The sequence below is a fragment of the Acyrthosiphon pisum genome, chromosome X, assembly GCF_005508785.2.
Source record: "Acyrthosiphon pisum isolate AL4f chromosome X, pea_aphid_22Mar2018_4r6ur, whole genome shotgun sequence".
In the NCBI taxonomy this organism is placed as follows: domain Eukaryota; kingdom Metazoa; phylum Arthropoda; class Insecta; order Hemiptera; family Aphididae; genus Acyrthosiphon; species Acyrthosiphon pisum.
This window is the reverse complement of record NC_042493.1, coordinates 25,989,291-26,006,405: the sequence shown is the minus strand read 5'-3', so window position 1 is coordinate 26,006,405 and position 17,115 is coordinate 25,989,291. Positions and strand designations below refer to the sequence as shown.

Genomic DNA, 17,115 nt, shown 5'->3' with positions numbered 1-17,115 from the left:
CAGACCGCCGCGCTGTATTTGTGGGCAGCGTAGAAGCAGCGGGACGACGGGTGCACGCCCATCGGATCGAGCCCCGTCGAGTGGTCGGTCGGTCGGTGAGGGTTGGGGGGGGGGCGAGATCGATATCCGGACGGCCACGCCCCACCCCCCGCGGCCGCTGCCGGTGGGCTGTGCTCTGCGGGACCGCGGCCGCCGCCACCACCGAACGTCTCGACCTGCGCACTGGCCGCCGCCGCGTTTTAGTATCACAACGTTAACCCGACCGACCGGCCGCACACACCGCACACGCACGTCGCACCGCGTACACGACGACCGACGACGGCGACGCAACCGTATACCAAACCTGTACCCATCAGTCGACCACGGGCGCGGTGATCGCATTCGCTATCGGCACGTCCGTTCCGTCACCGCCGCGTTTTTTTTTCCATAATTATATTATATTATTATTATAACGGCACGCACACCGCACGATATGGCCCGTAAGTCGACGTCGACGACGGCCGCCGACGCCAAAGCCGTTCGCGTTTGACCCGCAGTTACGAAAATACGTTCCGTTTCGTCAAACGGTTTGCGAGTGTTTTTCGCCGTCTGCAGCATTAGGTGTATCCACGGAATTTCATATTATTATATAGGAATCGCGATTTGTCTGCCCTGTCCTGGTATACCGTGTCGTGGATACCTAGGTATATAATCCGTCCGTCCGTTTTTCGTTACCGCTTCGCCGGCCGCATAGGTACGGTAACGATACCTAAACACCGGTAATAATATGATAATGGGCACGGCTAACCAGGAACAGCATCCCGCCAGCGCGATCAAAAAGCCCACGGACTTTTCGATCGACGCAATTATGCGCAAAGATGACGCCGCCGCCACTGCCGCCGATTCGAGACACAACATCATGTTCGGTGAGTGCCAAAATATTTTTGTATATTATAAAATCTGCTCGACTTATCAATGCATAATAAAATATTATGTAACCATGTTTTCTGTTTTTTTCGACGTTTACAAGTCTTAGACCTAGACTAGGCACATAATAATAAATTTATAGATATTAAATATCCACAATACCCTACGATATAGCTTTATTGTGAATACCTTACCCATATAATATTAGCCACAGTATTTTTATTAGCTTGGAAGAAATTTAGTATTGCTACCATAATAACTACAGTTTTTGTTTTTGTATTCATTAATTTCCTGTTGACATCATATATAGTAAGCATTGAAAAATTGTCTAAAAAAAACTGTCAATATATTATCTAGTTACTGTATATTGTGTATCCTATTTATTTCAATATTCTATATTTTAATTCTATAGCTACATTATAGGTACCTACAGGCGCGGACTGGCTGGGATGCTGGGATGCTACAGCATCCCTTGCCCTAAAATATATTTGCCCCTATCGGTATAAATGTGTCCACCTAAAATTTATCTGATTTTTGAAGGAGAAGGTTAAAATCTCTGATAAAATCTAAGGTAGATGTAGATCTATTATTTATGTAATAAGTTATTACAAATATTATTACTAATAACTATAACAATCATAAAGAAAAAAGAATACATTTGAAGTAGGTACCTAGCCAGTAAGAAAATAGGTTAATTAGTTTGAGCAGCTTTTTATATACATTAAATATACTTTATTAATTTATTATTAGAAAAAGTGCTTCGACCGATGCAAAGTAAACATATTTTATATCAACAACTAGAAGTACCTTAATTTTTGTCAGGCGTTTGGTTGTTGTTTCTATATTCCGCATGTGTTAGACAAAGACAGACAATCGCAGCAATATATAATATATTTTTGTTAGTTATTTTTTGCTTGAATTTAACAGTTTTCAAGGTTCAATTTTTAAAGATTTTAGTTTGTCTTGGTTAATTTATTATTTTTATTAATATTATAGTTATTGTACTACAGGTGAACATAAAAATGCATATCAGTATAACTGAGATATATGAGTATTGCACTTAAGTATCAAGTATATCTTTGTTTAGTCATATAATCATATAATATCTACTACCTACCTATGTCGCAATCCTTAAAATCGGATTTATGATATTTTAAAAGTAATTAAATATAATATTTGAATGTGTTATGTGTAATAACGGACCATCAATTTATTTTTATTTTTTTACCATACAACTGTAGAACTTAGTAAATTTGTAAATTTTTGAATGTTTGTTGTAATTTGGCACCTATTTACATTTTTAACGTAATTACAATATTTTATTAAAACAAAAGAAAATTTTTAAATATTTTATAAATAACCTACATATTTAAAATTTGCCCCTAAAATTTGTTTTATTTTCCCTTTAAATTATGTAGCATCCCGCGCCCTTTTTTACCAGTCCGCGCCTGGGTACCTAGTACAAAAATACAAAACTATTTTGTCACAGGACAATTTCATTTTCATTATGCTTTGTTGATATTTTTACAAATATATTTGTTGAAGGTGTAGGTATGCAGATTAGGTATGTAGCATAATATATCGTTGCGAGTTATGTCTAATAAGTAATAACTTATAAATAAATATTTTAGTATAAATAAACTTTTTTTAGGCCACTAAAAACAACGACAATATTGTATAATTGAATGATAATAATATTATTATTACCTACCTATACTTATGTTGATGGGCATAATAATATACTATAGTACAAAAATACAATTATAATATTGCAATACGTTGGAATATTAGGTACCTATTTATATACATTATAATACGACGATTAAACTCTGCAGAATATATTTCATACATAATCACATATTTTCTTTAAATACTGCTATTATATAATAATATTATTATCATTCAGGTAAGTTTTTTGAAAACCAATTGACTTTCATTAAAATCAATGATGCTCAGTATTATAATTTATTGTAATATAATAATTTATTTAACTGCGTAGTACCTACCTAGCTGAAATATAGTTATTTATATATGAACTAAATGTTTTCACATAGTACCTATCTATACATATATTTATTTACATATATATTATTTTTGCTACAAACATACCTACTTATTATTATTTTAAATATTTAGTATACACTACAAATGTATACCAAATATTAAATATATATTTGTATATATAAGTAGTAGTTACCAACTATTATAGTGCAATGTAGGTGAAATGTTATTATTTATTTACATATTACTATTGAATTTTGTGCAGGCACGGAGGGCGAAGGTTCGATGGGTGGGACTGAAGATTTGGACATTGAAGTGGACGTCGTCGAGACTTCGGAACCAGAAGACTTGGCTGCCAACCGCTATCATCGCCGGTCTTCGGTGGACGCGGGTACCGGAAAGCAAAATGGCACGGCTAGTGGTTCGAAGAAAAAGAGAAGCCGAGAAACGGTTAGCGCTTCATCTGAAGATGGTGACCGGACGCCGCCTCCACATGATTCTGCACAGACCACCTCCAAGAACCTGGCAACAATGTTGGCAAAATGTACCAGTCCGGATTTGGCATCCACAGAATGCTACCTTGAGTCCGTCTCAAAAGAGCTCTGGTCCAAATTTCACGAATTGGGTACGGAAATGATCATCACCAAAACCGGAAGGTATGTATCATACTATATATGTAAAATAAATATATCTTATTACAAATTATGTAGGTATTATTGTGTATAATTTGCCAGACGTATGATATATGTAATTAGGTAATATAACGTTCAGTATATATTCGCATTTCATGGCAATACGCACTTCAATATATAGTTACCTATATTTTATCCATACATTTAGATGTAAGTACCACATTTTCCAAAACGTCATTATAATTTCTAGAAAGTACCTACCTGTATTATATTATGTCTGTGTGTGGATATTGCATATAATTCTGTATATGCATATATGACATGGAATAAACAAATTTCTATATACAAGGACTTGAAGTGCCTAAAATAATCAGAATAAGCCCAAAGTAAAAGCACTTTAAAACATGAAAATAAATAAAAAAAATTTCAACATTTTTACTCTCCTCGCTTAAAAAAAGCGGGTTGCCTCTTAAAATCTTCCTTTTTACTATTATTTATTACTTATTAGACCGTTGGAAATTTGGAATATTTTAACTTTTAAGTAAAGCCGAAGAAAAGCAAATGCTTGAAGTGCTGAATTAATATCTGTATACAAAATATATATTTATATCCTGTATAATACAATTATCAACCAAATATTTTTAATCTGCAAAAAACTTGTTATGTATTGAAATTTGTGGATTAAAATTGGCTAAAGGTTTTTTGTTCTTGTTATTGTAATATGTATTCGATGTTGGTACAAAAATCTAATCGATTATAATCTATATAGGTTATTTAGCTATCTATATATATATATTTATAAAATCTGTACAAAGTGTTTGTACGTCGAGTTCACTATCGCTTTAATTTTCGATTGATTTCATGTGTGTTATTACTTATTCCGTGGGTACCAGCTATTTACTTTCTTGAATTCTTTTCAAAAAATCATCATACTGATTTTAGACAGAGAATAGGAATTAGATACTTACACAATATTTTATGCAATCGTCAAAATAATGTTTTAGTAATATCGTTAGACTATAGTACTTATGCCTTTTTATACAATACTATAATAATCAATACTATCATATAATATTTATTAACTATTATCCCATTGCATTAATATTCACATGAGTGGGTTATATATATATATTATATACTTAACAATAAAATAAGAAATTATTATCATGAATCCATAAATAATAATACGACTCATTAATTCGCACGAAAATAAAAAAATGCACTAAGTATTAGGCATAAGTTATTACAATATAGGTACCTAAAAATATATCATTACGGTATCATACGGTACTTATTATTGATTTGGTATTATACATTTTAGACGAGTTCGACAAGGGACGTCCACATAAAATAATATAAAACTGAATCGTGCGTGTTTATACGCATCGTGCATGCCCTGACACACACATTTATAAATATAGGAATAAAAGTATACATAGGACAGAAGTTATTATTAATGACGTTTTATCGATGTTCCGAAACGACCCACCACCAGTAATAAATAATAATCTATTTATTATTTATAACAATTATATTATTAGTCTTTTTTATACACTTGGGTCAATTACAGCTGTTAGAATTTCTATAATATCGATTCGTGTATACCCAAATACCACGCCACGCGATGACATCAGATTTCGCATATTTACATATACGATGGTCGTTATAACTTATTCACCCCACGTATAACATTTTCAATCAAACACGGCATGTACATTATAATTATACCTATACATACATAATCTTATAATATTATTATATGTTATGTAAGGAACTATAATATGCTACACGGTACGGCCAGACGTTTCGTCTACCGGAACTATACCAACTATAGAATAATGAAATATACCTACTTGACCAACTCTAGGACCCGACTCGACCGACTCTACCGATAAAAAACTTTTATAAAATATCATGTGACGACGATGACATTCCTTACATAATATACCTATCCATACATAGCAGGGGTGGCCAGCGAGAAGAGACTCGCGAGCCACCAAATATATTAATAAAAATGGAAGAGCCAAGATGTAAAAAAAAAAAAAGTCATATGACCTTTTTTTTTACATCTTGACTTACGTTAATTTACGTCTAATGTTACGATAAGATGCGAGCCGCAAAAGTCTATGACGCGAGCCGCCATTTGGCCACCCCTGATATATAGGTTAACCGCTTACAGCTAACGGATAACTCGAAGGGACAGATGACGTCACGACAAAGAGGGCGGTCTCGCTGATATACCACATCGATCATATTATTATGTTATAATAATATATATTATATTCTAATCGTGCGTTACCACAGTTGATTTCGCCGCTGTAGGTCCACCTCGCGCGTATAATATATTATGTAGGTGTGTATAGGAGGTAGGTACATAATATAATATACCCATATGGCGATATCATATTTTATATATATACATATATTATTATATATATATATATTTCTACCGTACAGCGTGTGTATATGACGATGATAAAATAATAATATAATGCAGCGAACGGCTGCCGCGGCAGAAGTTAATAGTCCTCGTGAATTCCTCAAACGCCATAGCTGGTATAGGTATAGGTGCACGGTGGACGGTCTCTCGGAGGCGCGAGCGCGAGATACCGAGACAGACCGCCGCGCGTATAGAACGCGTATTATATATTTTTATTATATTATTGTGCATACGTATAATATAATGCGCTTGTGTGTGTGTGAGTGTGTATATAGAACCAAAAGAGTAGCAGCACACACACACGCGCTCGCGCTCACACATAAATACGTGTATTTATATCATATATGTATGTGTGAGTGTGTGTTTTGACGTTGTTAAAAGGCATATAATACAAGCGGCTATTGTCCCTTTCATGGAGAGATGATAAAACCACGCTCGTCAAGACCTCACACCGCGCCCCATCGGTTACGTCGCGCGATCCTCGTCATTTATATATATTGTGGCTAAATACTTTGCGTCTCCCCCGTGTGTGTGTGTACTATACATAACTATACATACACACAAAAAAACCGTGCACAATTCTTTGTAAATAAACGATAGCTGGAGTATTTTTACGTTTTTCTCTCCGCGTACTCTCTCTCTCACACTATCTCTCTCTATTATCGATGTATCTTTACTCCTTCGTGGCTATTGTCCTCGGGAATAAGAGAAAACGTCACATAGTGTATGCCCCCACCGTATCCTCAGTGTGTATCTAATAATATTAATATATATATATACCTATAGGACCCGAAATCACGCTGTGCGTTTTTTCCTCTGTCCGCACAAACCTTTCTGCCCGCGGGGTTGCGATAATATATCGTTCTTAACTGCAGTTTATCAATGTATGTACCTAATAGGGGCTATAATATATCCTTTCGGCGCAACACTCGTTACCCTTCTTGTAATCCTTTGCCGCCGCTGCCGCCGCCACCGTGCAATTCGTGCGCGCGACAATATAACTTGTTACAAAACGATGGTTTTACCGCCCGACAGTATAATATAATATATATATTATATTATATATAGTCGCTATAATGCCTACGACCGACATACCTACCCGTTTTCCCCACGTAACCTGTACAACAGCGGTGACTCGGCCGTTTTATTATTATTATTATTATTCGGACGCATATCAATCGAGAGTGCATTCGAGACGTATATTATATATGATAATATGTACGATAAATATATTGTAGACACATTATTTTATTGTATTTATAAAATAAGAAAATATTTTATATATACCCGCATCGTCCACCCATAATCCCTGAGGTGCGCGCACCATAGGTGCGAGTTTGTCAGTCTTGTAAACGTGATACATGGCACAATGATTGATAAATTACCCTCAGACTCTTTCCTCTGTGACTGTGATTTCGAGAACACAGAAATAATAACAACAGCATAATGTATAATAATCCCCGGAGATGTGCAGCGACGTTGTCCCTGCACCCTAGCTCCATGACCCTACTGTCCACGAGACACCCACGAAACTTACATTTTGAGCCGTCCATTAGCAGACGGTCGTGGTGTATAGGTAGATATTTGCATAATCTCGGGAATCGTATCGTATTATTTGTACGTTTGACTGTACATATCTACGAGTGTATATAAGTAAGCCGTGTCTATTTAGGGAAATATTATGGCATGGCCCATGCCATAATACTAGTTATATAATATTATATGTTCCATTGTTGCAGAGAATAAAGAGCATTCTATACAGTAATATACCTATAATAATAGTATATTAAGCTATTGCGTCATTCCCGTATATTTATTTCGTGTCTTTACTTATACTGCAATAGGTATACGAAGTCGCGAAGAGACTTATAAGTGTTTGTACCTAGATATATACAAATAATATCTATATACACACAATAATTTAACATCAGACATGAATCTATAATATAGGTACTATTATAAAATAGTATGTTATGATGAGCTTTGATTGTTCAAACGTTTATAAGCCTGAGACCTATTTTGAAATTACAACACGGCCTGCAGATTTTCGTTCTTCGTTCTACATTTTATGAGTTTTTATATACAAACTCGGTATGTTATAGTGTAGTTCTTATTACTTTAATAATATATTATTCGTTTATTATTTAAACGCAATAAGCAAACACTTCGTGATAATAATTGTAATATTATGTTGCTATACAACTGTAATAACTAAAATACCAACTACCTAGTACCTACTGTTTGCTTATGAGTTATGACGTTTATGTATACCTTATACATACAAATAAATTCACAAAAATAATATATCATACTTAAAAAATGAGCGAATTAGTTCATTCCGATTGTGTAATTATAGGTATTATTTAGGTTTTCGATTAAAGTGGTTAATAATATATTATGTTTATCAAACTTATTTACATAAATGTATATATTTTCACCGAGATATTTTTTAAATTCGTTGTTAGGCCTGTCACGTCCGGTCTACGCTCCCCGACGTCAAAAAATCCTGATTAATTATAATATAGAGTCTTTTATTTTATAGAATATCATACAACTTATTGTGTGTACACTATACTTACTTTGAAAACTATTTAGGTGGTAATGATGTATTTTAACATTATTAACCTACAATAATATGATACCGCCGACGTGTATCTACAGTAGGAGGTAAAATATACGGGCGCATTAGCCCGCGGTACCGCTGTTACAAACACAATAATAATATATTATAATCAGCTACCTACTAGCTGCAATGAAAGTTTCTATGTTCCACATACACGTTTCCGTTGACATCGCCACAGTCCAATCTTTAAATGTAATTATAATAAAGGCGTGCGTATATTGAGTCGGTGACACTGCCATCACATTACCACTCCTTATTGTGTATAGATACTAATGAATTATACATTATATACAAACACTGCTGACGTATAAATGACGCGTGTTATCTCGTATTACCTACATATTATTATTATTATTACATACCTTTATGATAAAATATCTTTACGAACAAATACGTTGCGCGTCTCGGATTTCGTTCGTACATACACGTTTTAATCAAATGATTTACAGAATTAATTTTTTTACGCACATGTTTAATATTATGTTCCAAGCGATCGATATATAACAAAAGATAACATCGGTGTGATGATGTGATGGATTCCCCAAAGTCCTTTTTTTCTGGTGAAATTATGTAATGACAAATATATCTCAAACCCTTCTCAACGTCAAAAAAATGTCGGTTAAATAGTGAAAAGTACTAATAATATTTTGGATGTAGGTACTACATTGAACATCGTGGTATAAAAGTAAATTCTGTATATATTATTGAATATACCTAATATTGCAGCTGAATATTTCCAAAAGTCTGAGGAAATTGAATCTATAGTGTTACAACATTTATAATATTTTTCAAACATTGTCAGATAATTAGTGTATTACTATAATATTGTATGCCACGGCGCGCTCTTCTCAAAATGTATCATTCACCTTTAATATAACATATGCTGCTGTGATGCTTATATTATAATAGTATTGGGTTGTAAAGTTCTACAATATAGTGTAATTGTACCGGCTATACGCGACCTCGCAAACAGATGAAAAATTTTTTTCACCGTAGGTACGTATATATTATATCCACTGCACACCATCACGCGAGCGCGCACTGAGGTAGTATTGAACAATAATATACGAGTATAATAACGCGATGAATAAAATATAATAAAACGTGAATGTGCAGCGGGTCTCTCGACTGGTTATAACCATTATACCGCTTATATATACACAAATGTGTGTGTGTGTGTGTGTTCCAGCGCATATATAATATATCCTACATAGGTGTCGCCAATAAAAAACAATAATAATTCTCACCTTTATATTATGGTGGTGGCTTTTTGACAATTTTGTGACCGGACACCGAATAATATTAAAACGTGCAGGTATTTCTATATATTACAATATTATATTATTATATACCGACCTACCCGTGGTGATATACGTCATATGACGCCATAGAAAATTAATGTCGAGTTTTTTTTTTATTCGAATATTGACATCGAGCCGCGTGTAAAGAGGCGGTCGCATTATATTATTAAAAATGTGTACACAATACACGTCATAAATATATTATTTCGGGGTACATGTGTGTGTGTGTGTGTGTGTGTGTGACAATAGTCCGCGCTGATTGCCGATTTTGTGCTTATTTTGTGGTTCGATTTGCACTGTGCGCAAATACGCTCATTGTAACTCGTCCAACGTTCACACGTCACGCGAGTATCGCGAATATAATACATATTATTATACACGTATCATATATATTTATATTATTGTTATTTATTACATAACAGACGTGCCCTTATTTTTTTTTTAAATATACCTGTTGGAGGTGATCGCTACTTGTTATGTGGTTATTATATAGCAGTAGCTGGCCGAACTGTAGTTTCCATTATAACTAATAATATCAAAATTTAACATGCGGTGGAATTCAATATATATATTTTATCGCGAAGAAAACTAGGTAAAATATAAATTAATGCATACAAATTATACCGTCTCTCCATCGATGTTCATATTTTATGTAGAGCGATACATATTGGATGCACCTACTTTAAATTTAGGCTATGTGCCTAGATCGATTTTGTGAATTTCCGTTAACGTACATTTATACGCGTTACAGAGTATATGAAAAATATTAATATACGCCAACAACTGCAGTTTCGACTGCATACGATATGTATTAACATTATAAAAACTTAAAAGCCAATAGGGGAGTGAAATAAAAAATGAACGTTGTACCTACCTACGTTCGTAAAATTCGTTGTGTAAATATTACAATATACAATCGAAATTACAATATAATATAATAATATTGTATTTATAAATTATATTTGTATATTATAATATTTGTGGTGTGATTTTGGGGACGCGATTTTATACCCTATATAAATTTACGTCCGTTGACGAGTCGCACACACGTATCATACGCACTGACTGACTGACACATGTCAAACGTAATTTCACGCCCGTTGTTATTCAAATAATACATATAACAATAATAATCATAGTATAATATCATCGGCTGCTGCTTCTGACGCTCTATATTGTTTCGTGTATACGCGTGTGTGCACGCAGAAAAAAAGTAAACGGTCGCCAACTTGATATTATAATGTTATATTTACATATAAGTGGGAACCGTGTGCATATACAAATATTATTATTATGACTTCCCATTCACATGTTACAGAGTCCCGCGACGGGAAATAAACTTTTAGAACACCAAACAAGTCACTATAATAATATTATGCTACCATCTAAACACCAGTTGTACCACGCCACTGTTTTGCGCGTTCCTACATTTATATGATGTTATAGCTGCTTTCGTCGTTTATTCCGATCCTGGCGCAATCGAGTATACAACAATAATAATACAAATTGAAAATTCGCTATCAGTGATCGGATTTTTCGTCTGTATACATGTGCAATAATAATAGTAATAATGTACGCACAAAGCAGCGCGCGGGTCACGGTCCGACTGCAAAGTACAACGGGCGCTTGTTAAGCGCTCCTCCTAGTGACAATAATATATTATACAAACATAGTAGGTATACATAAAACCACAAATTATTATTATATATAGGCACAATTCGGCGGTGGCTATAATGTGTATGCCACGTAAATGATATTACATTGACCGACCTGCACCGTACGCGTGTTATTATATACATTTGTGTGTAAACTCGCGCGCACAATAAAAATCGCATTTTGTATATATATACGCGTGCCTGTCATCTGTGCATGAAATTCACAACTGCGTTTATATTGTAATGTACACACAACAGTAATAATAATAATACGCGATGATGATAAAACACAAAACGCGGTTTTCGCCACCGGGGCCTTTGTATAGTACTATTATAGTGTTGTACATGTATACGCGACACACATTCACACGTCGAGTTTAACTGCCATTGCCGCCATACCACCACCTCCACGCGAGTAAATTGATCGTTTGTTTGCCGGGTGGATAGAGAAAGACAGAAAGACAGAGAGAAGAGAGGTAAAAAACACCTTTGACACAACACTCTCGGTTTCAGCGTTTTGTATATTGTATGATGGTGTCTGTGCGCGTATTATTTCGCACCCCGTCCGAGGGGCGTCGTGTGCACATCGTTTTGTTTACATACGCTGTACACGCACACACACATATCATATACCATGTATTAAGTATTCTATATTATAATATATTATATTGTATGGCTGCAGAGTTCGTATATACGGTACACATAATATGAATAGGTAAATTCCACGCCCGGGTCGTTTTTGGAATTTTCTGGGCGTTTCAAAATATATTACGTCTTCCTATATGGGGCACGAACAAGTCGAATTTTTGGTCGTCTATATTATTCAGTTTACACTCGACAAATATAAGTAGGTATATTAAAATACTTAGGTATATGCGACCTGCCTAATTTAAACTATTTTCGCACGTCACGTCGCGATCGTTATTCGACTTCAACAAGTATATACCTACGAAAACTAAACACGCAATTTATACGATAATATTAATATTTTATAGACCGGGAAAAAAAATCAAGTCTAGTTGCGGCCAGAAAATTATAATAACAAATATACATTTTCGCGTATTTCGATGTCGCGCGTTTAACCGTCGCATGTTTGGACCAGAGAAATTATTAATATATTGTTGTAACGATAACTCGCGTAGGTATATTATACTGCTGCAGTTATATACTAATATTAATCGCGAGAAACGATGTGAAAATAACAAAATAAAAAAAAAATCGTGTTTATAATAATAGTATACTATATATTTCCACCGCTCGCAGAACTCGAATAATAGGAAACAACATACGAAATATTCGTTGATATTTTATTATTGTTTCGTTTTTAATTACATTTTCACCGGTCTCAAGTTGCGTTCGAACGCGCACGTAATGCAATACATAATAATATATAATATGTATATATTATACCCACGTAATATTAATAATAATAATAGTATAATCTAATGGCGACAAAATATGCGTGTTTCGCGAGCGGCGTGCGGTGTACGATGTATAATTTGTGAAATTACCAAAAGTGTATACACAGTAGTTTTTACCGTACATATAATATATACATATAGGTACTTTTTATTATGTATATATATATGTATATTCGGTGGTCACGCGTATATTATACATTTGTAGGTATATACGAAACCGCCGAACCTGCACGCCGATACAATAATAATAATTTTTGCCGTTTCCATGGGAAACTATATATAGCGATAATTATAACACGTACACACCATTAAACGCATTAAAAGTACACACGTACGTAAGAACACTATTCGTTTCTTTTTGTATTTAAATATTTTTTTTTGTATAATTTTAGGCTGCGCCGTGTTTATGTTTTCAAAAACGTTTTCCAACTTCAGGCGGTATAGGTAGATTACCCATGTGGCATACCTATGTGTTCGCTGGAAAATGTATCACACACAAGTCGGTGGCCCGGCGGCATATATATATACAGTATACACATAATATGCGAAATGCGCAATAAGTCTGCGACGTGTGAATGGCCGAGGGGTAGGTGGCAGGGGGGAGGGTGACCCGATATTATATTATATATAGCACTAGATTTCACTAATGCCACCACAGTTTAATATATTATATTATACGCACACGTATATTATTATTATGTATTTATGTTATAAAAAACGAATAATGAAAACGGAAAAAAAACAATAAAAAGACCGACTCACATTACCCCTGGGCGTAAATATGCGAGCGGTGGCGCGGTGCACGGATTACCTACGGGCGCGGAACGGACGAAAAATACCGAAATCTCTCAAATTGTTTTTTATTTCACGTGTGCGCGTCTAAACGACGTGAATTACCATATAATTTGTACGCTTATTATATTATACATATTATATGCCGATGCCGCCGCTGCGGGTCAGATATATATATATATAGCAGGTATACGTATTATAAAATGTACCTATATATATAACAATGTAATACCTACCGTAATTTCTTCTGTTTTTTGTTGTCGGTTATTATCGTCATTAATTTTTTTTATTATCATTTTCTATACACCCCGCGCTTTACCGCGGTCGACATCGGTGCCCTGTTTGTGGCGTATCTATATTATGTCTGTACTCGCCTATATATTTGCTGGCATTAGCCTATACATAGCAGATATAAGGTGTAAATTACGCGTTTTCGTTGTTGTCGTCGGCGCGCGCTCCGTATATAATACAATATTAAATATATTATTGTAATGTACATGATAATATAGGCGCTGATGAGCGGTTCGCGTGATATTCGGCGGCGGCAGCCCGGTGACAGCCGTCGGTTGGCTCCGCCCATTCAACTTCCGGTTATTATTAAGCCCGCCGCCACCGCCACCACCCCGTCGCGAGCACTCTATCGCGGTCGTCATCATCATCATTACAACGCGTGTGTGTCACTTCATAAGAATAATAATAATATGAAAAAAAATTACCCGACAACAATAATATATTATACGCACTGTATATACATAATATATTAAAATAATAACGTACCGACCGCGACGTACATATCCTTCATAAAATAATGAATTTAAAAAATAAAACCACGCATATGTATATTTATATACCTGTATACGTTTTTTTACGCGAACACGAAACCGTCACAAATTATTGTACGCTCGCCGACAAAACATTAGAACGCAATTAGCGGCGGCGGGCTTCCTCCTTTTTTGTGTGCGCGCTCATATACCTATGTATGTTTTCTAATGCGTAAATAGGTACGAGAATACGCCCGAGTTTTATACTATTATTATTATTATTATTAATATATTAAATAGTATGTATACGGCCCGTGTTTTCTGTTTTGTTTCGTTTTTCAAGTGCATATATAGGCGACGTGTAAGGTCCTATCGCTTACATATACATGTAGATGGTATGACGTGTAGTGTGATGTGTATTCTACACTGCACGCGCTTAAGTTATTCCTCCCATTCGATGTGCGATCCATTCACGTTGTCCGTCCGAAGACGCACTATACGTTATTATAAACTCGTGAATTATTCATATACGCGCGCGCACACACACAACAATTATTATTGTATAGTAATCGTAATTAAAAATATCGCATACTTTAATGTATGTATTATGTAGGAATATAATATAATATATCACATGACCATCGCGCCAGTATAACGCACATAATATAAATTATAATACAATATATAGAATCATCTAAATTTCGGGTACGAAATTGGTGGGGGATAATCGCGAGTATTGGGCAAAAATATTCTATACGACTTTACCTATTTATAATAGTAAATCTTAGAAAAATGACAATATTATAATTTAAAATTGATAACTCCCAATAAATAAACATTCATTACATTTGTCAATAACTTCTAATGAATAAAAATTATGTCTATAAACCTAAATAATATTGATGTTTCACTATAAATACAATATACATGTATGAAAACAACTATCAGCTAGTTAAATTTATCATGTTTGCTGATTGAAAATTAAATCGTTACCTGTGGTTAATTTTGTTTAGCTTTTTAACGTAACCTATATATAATATGTACGTATAATATATTTTGGATTCTAAGCGGAGCGAGGAAGCTAGTGGTTTTACAAAGGTGTTTATTTATTTATTTTTTTTTTATCCTGTATTCAAAATTTCTACCAGAAGGAGTGCTTCGATTTCAACATATTATATAGTATCTTATCAATTATTAGCAAATTGGCACATTTGACTTATCAATGGAAAAATGTATTAGGTGTATTGGGTGGATCATTACTCTTTATAGTTATTTCTACTAACCACAAGGACTAAACTAATCCATATCAACCTTCTCTCCTTGATTAATATCACAAATACTCTTAGAATACTTATAATTTATACAATTAATATCTATACTATTATGACTTAATCTCTAAAAATTACCATATAGTTTTTAATACATCTTTATCAGTACCATCTTTAAGAAACTGGCCTTTGAAATCTTTTAAAGTGACAAATCATCATCATCAACATATTTCAAAAACATAGAATTATAACGGTAATTTTCTTGTGCAGTAGCTATTACTAAACCAGTATATTATGAAGAAAATAAACCCTAAACATTAGTTTGAACGCAGTATTAAAATCAATTAATTATATATAGAACTCAGATAATAAGTTAAAATTTTAAAACAATGTTTAAGAGTTCTATTGAATATTTTATTACTCATATACAATTTCAAGGTCATATAATGTGATATAATTTATAAAAATTACCCACCATTATTTAGTTAATTTTACTAAGATAATTTCGGTATGTATTATTCAACAAAAAATGCCCAATCATAAGATATAAAATACAAATACATATTATATTATTATTAATAAATTTAGTATAGTTTGGAGTTAAGTAACTAATCAACAATAATTCACCCCATTTAATAACACAGCACATGAAATCACAATATAATTTAATTGAAAACAAAATATTCTCGTTTTGAAATTAATTAGGTAAACAGCTATTTTGTTTCAATTTATTGTTAATTATTTCTCTCACTTCATTTGGGGATAGTTGTTATAGAGATTTTTGTAGGTATGGGTTGGATTTAAATTGTTTTTTAATAGACTAGCGGTATATTCCAAGTATTAAACATGTTTTTTTAATTATTGTTTTATTTTATTGATCCATAAGATAGTTTTATATCTATATTTCATTATAATGACAAATGCAATGGATGTATGCAATTTAATGAAGTCGAGATAGTTTAATCCTTATATAAGCTTTAGTAATACTGAGTTATTTGCTCAACAATTTTGTCTATAACATTATATTATAATAAAAACAAATTATTGAGAATTATCTATATATTTTTTGCGTTTCGTCGAAGAAGGCAATAAAGTACGAGTATAATAAGGTAAAGTTCATTTGATTTTTTCGGTAGAACGATAAAATCACGCGTAGTCCGTACAATATTACGGAAATATACGGAATATATTGAAATTAGAAAAAGCATTTATAGAGATACATATTTTTGACAAATTGTGCAAGTCTATAATTAAATAGTATAGTACATTTTTAGTACATTTCACATTAGCTGTATACATTATTCGTAGAGCCGTA

At 33.8% G+C, this 17,115-nt stretch overlaps 1 protein-coding gene across 1 annotated transcript in view; it reads left to right on the top strand.

The window, feature by feature from the left end:
• The first annotated feature begins 238 nt into the window (after nucleotides 1–238).
• Nucleotides 239–17,115, top strand: part of LOC100167857 (T-box transcription factor TBX20) — a 67,636-nt gene continuing 50,759 nt past the window's right edge. The window contains exons 1-2 of the mRNA XM_001943301.5: nucleotides 239–905; nucleotides 3,173–3,563. Of these exons, the coding sequence (XP_001943336.2) occupies nucleotides 767–905; nucleotides 3,173–3,563 (530 nt within the window). The 5' untranslated portion in view covers nucleotides 239–766. The remainder of the gene's footprint in view (nucleotides 906–3,172; nucleotides 3,564–17,115) is intronic.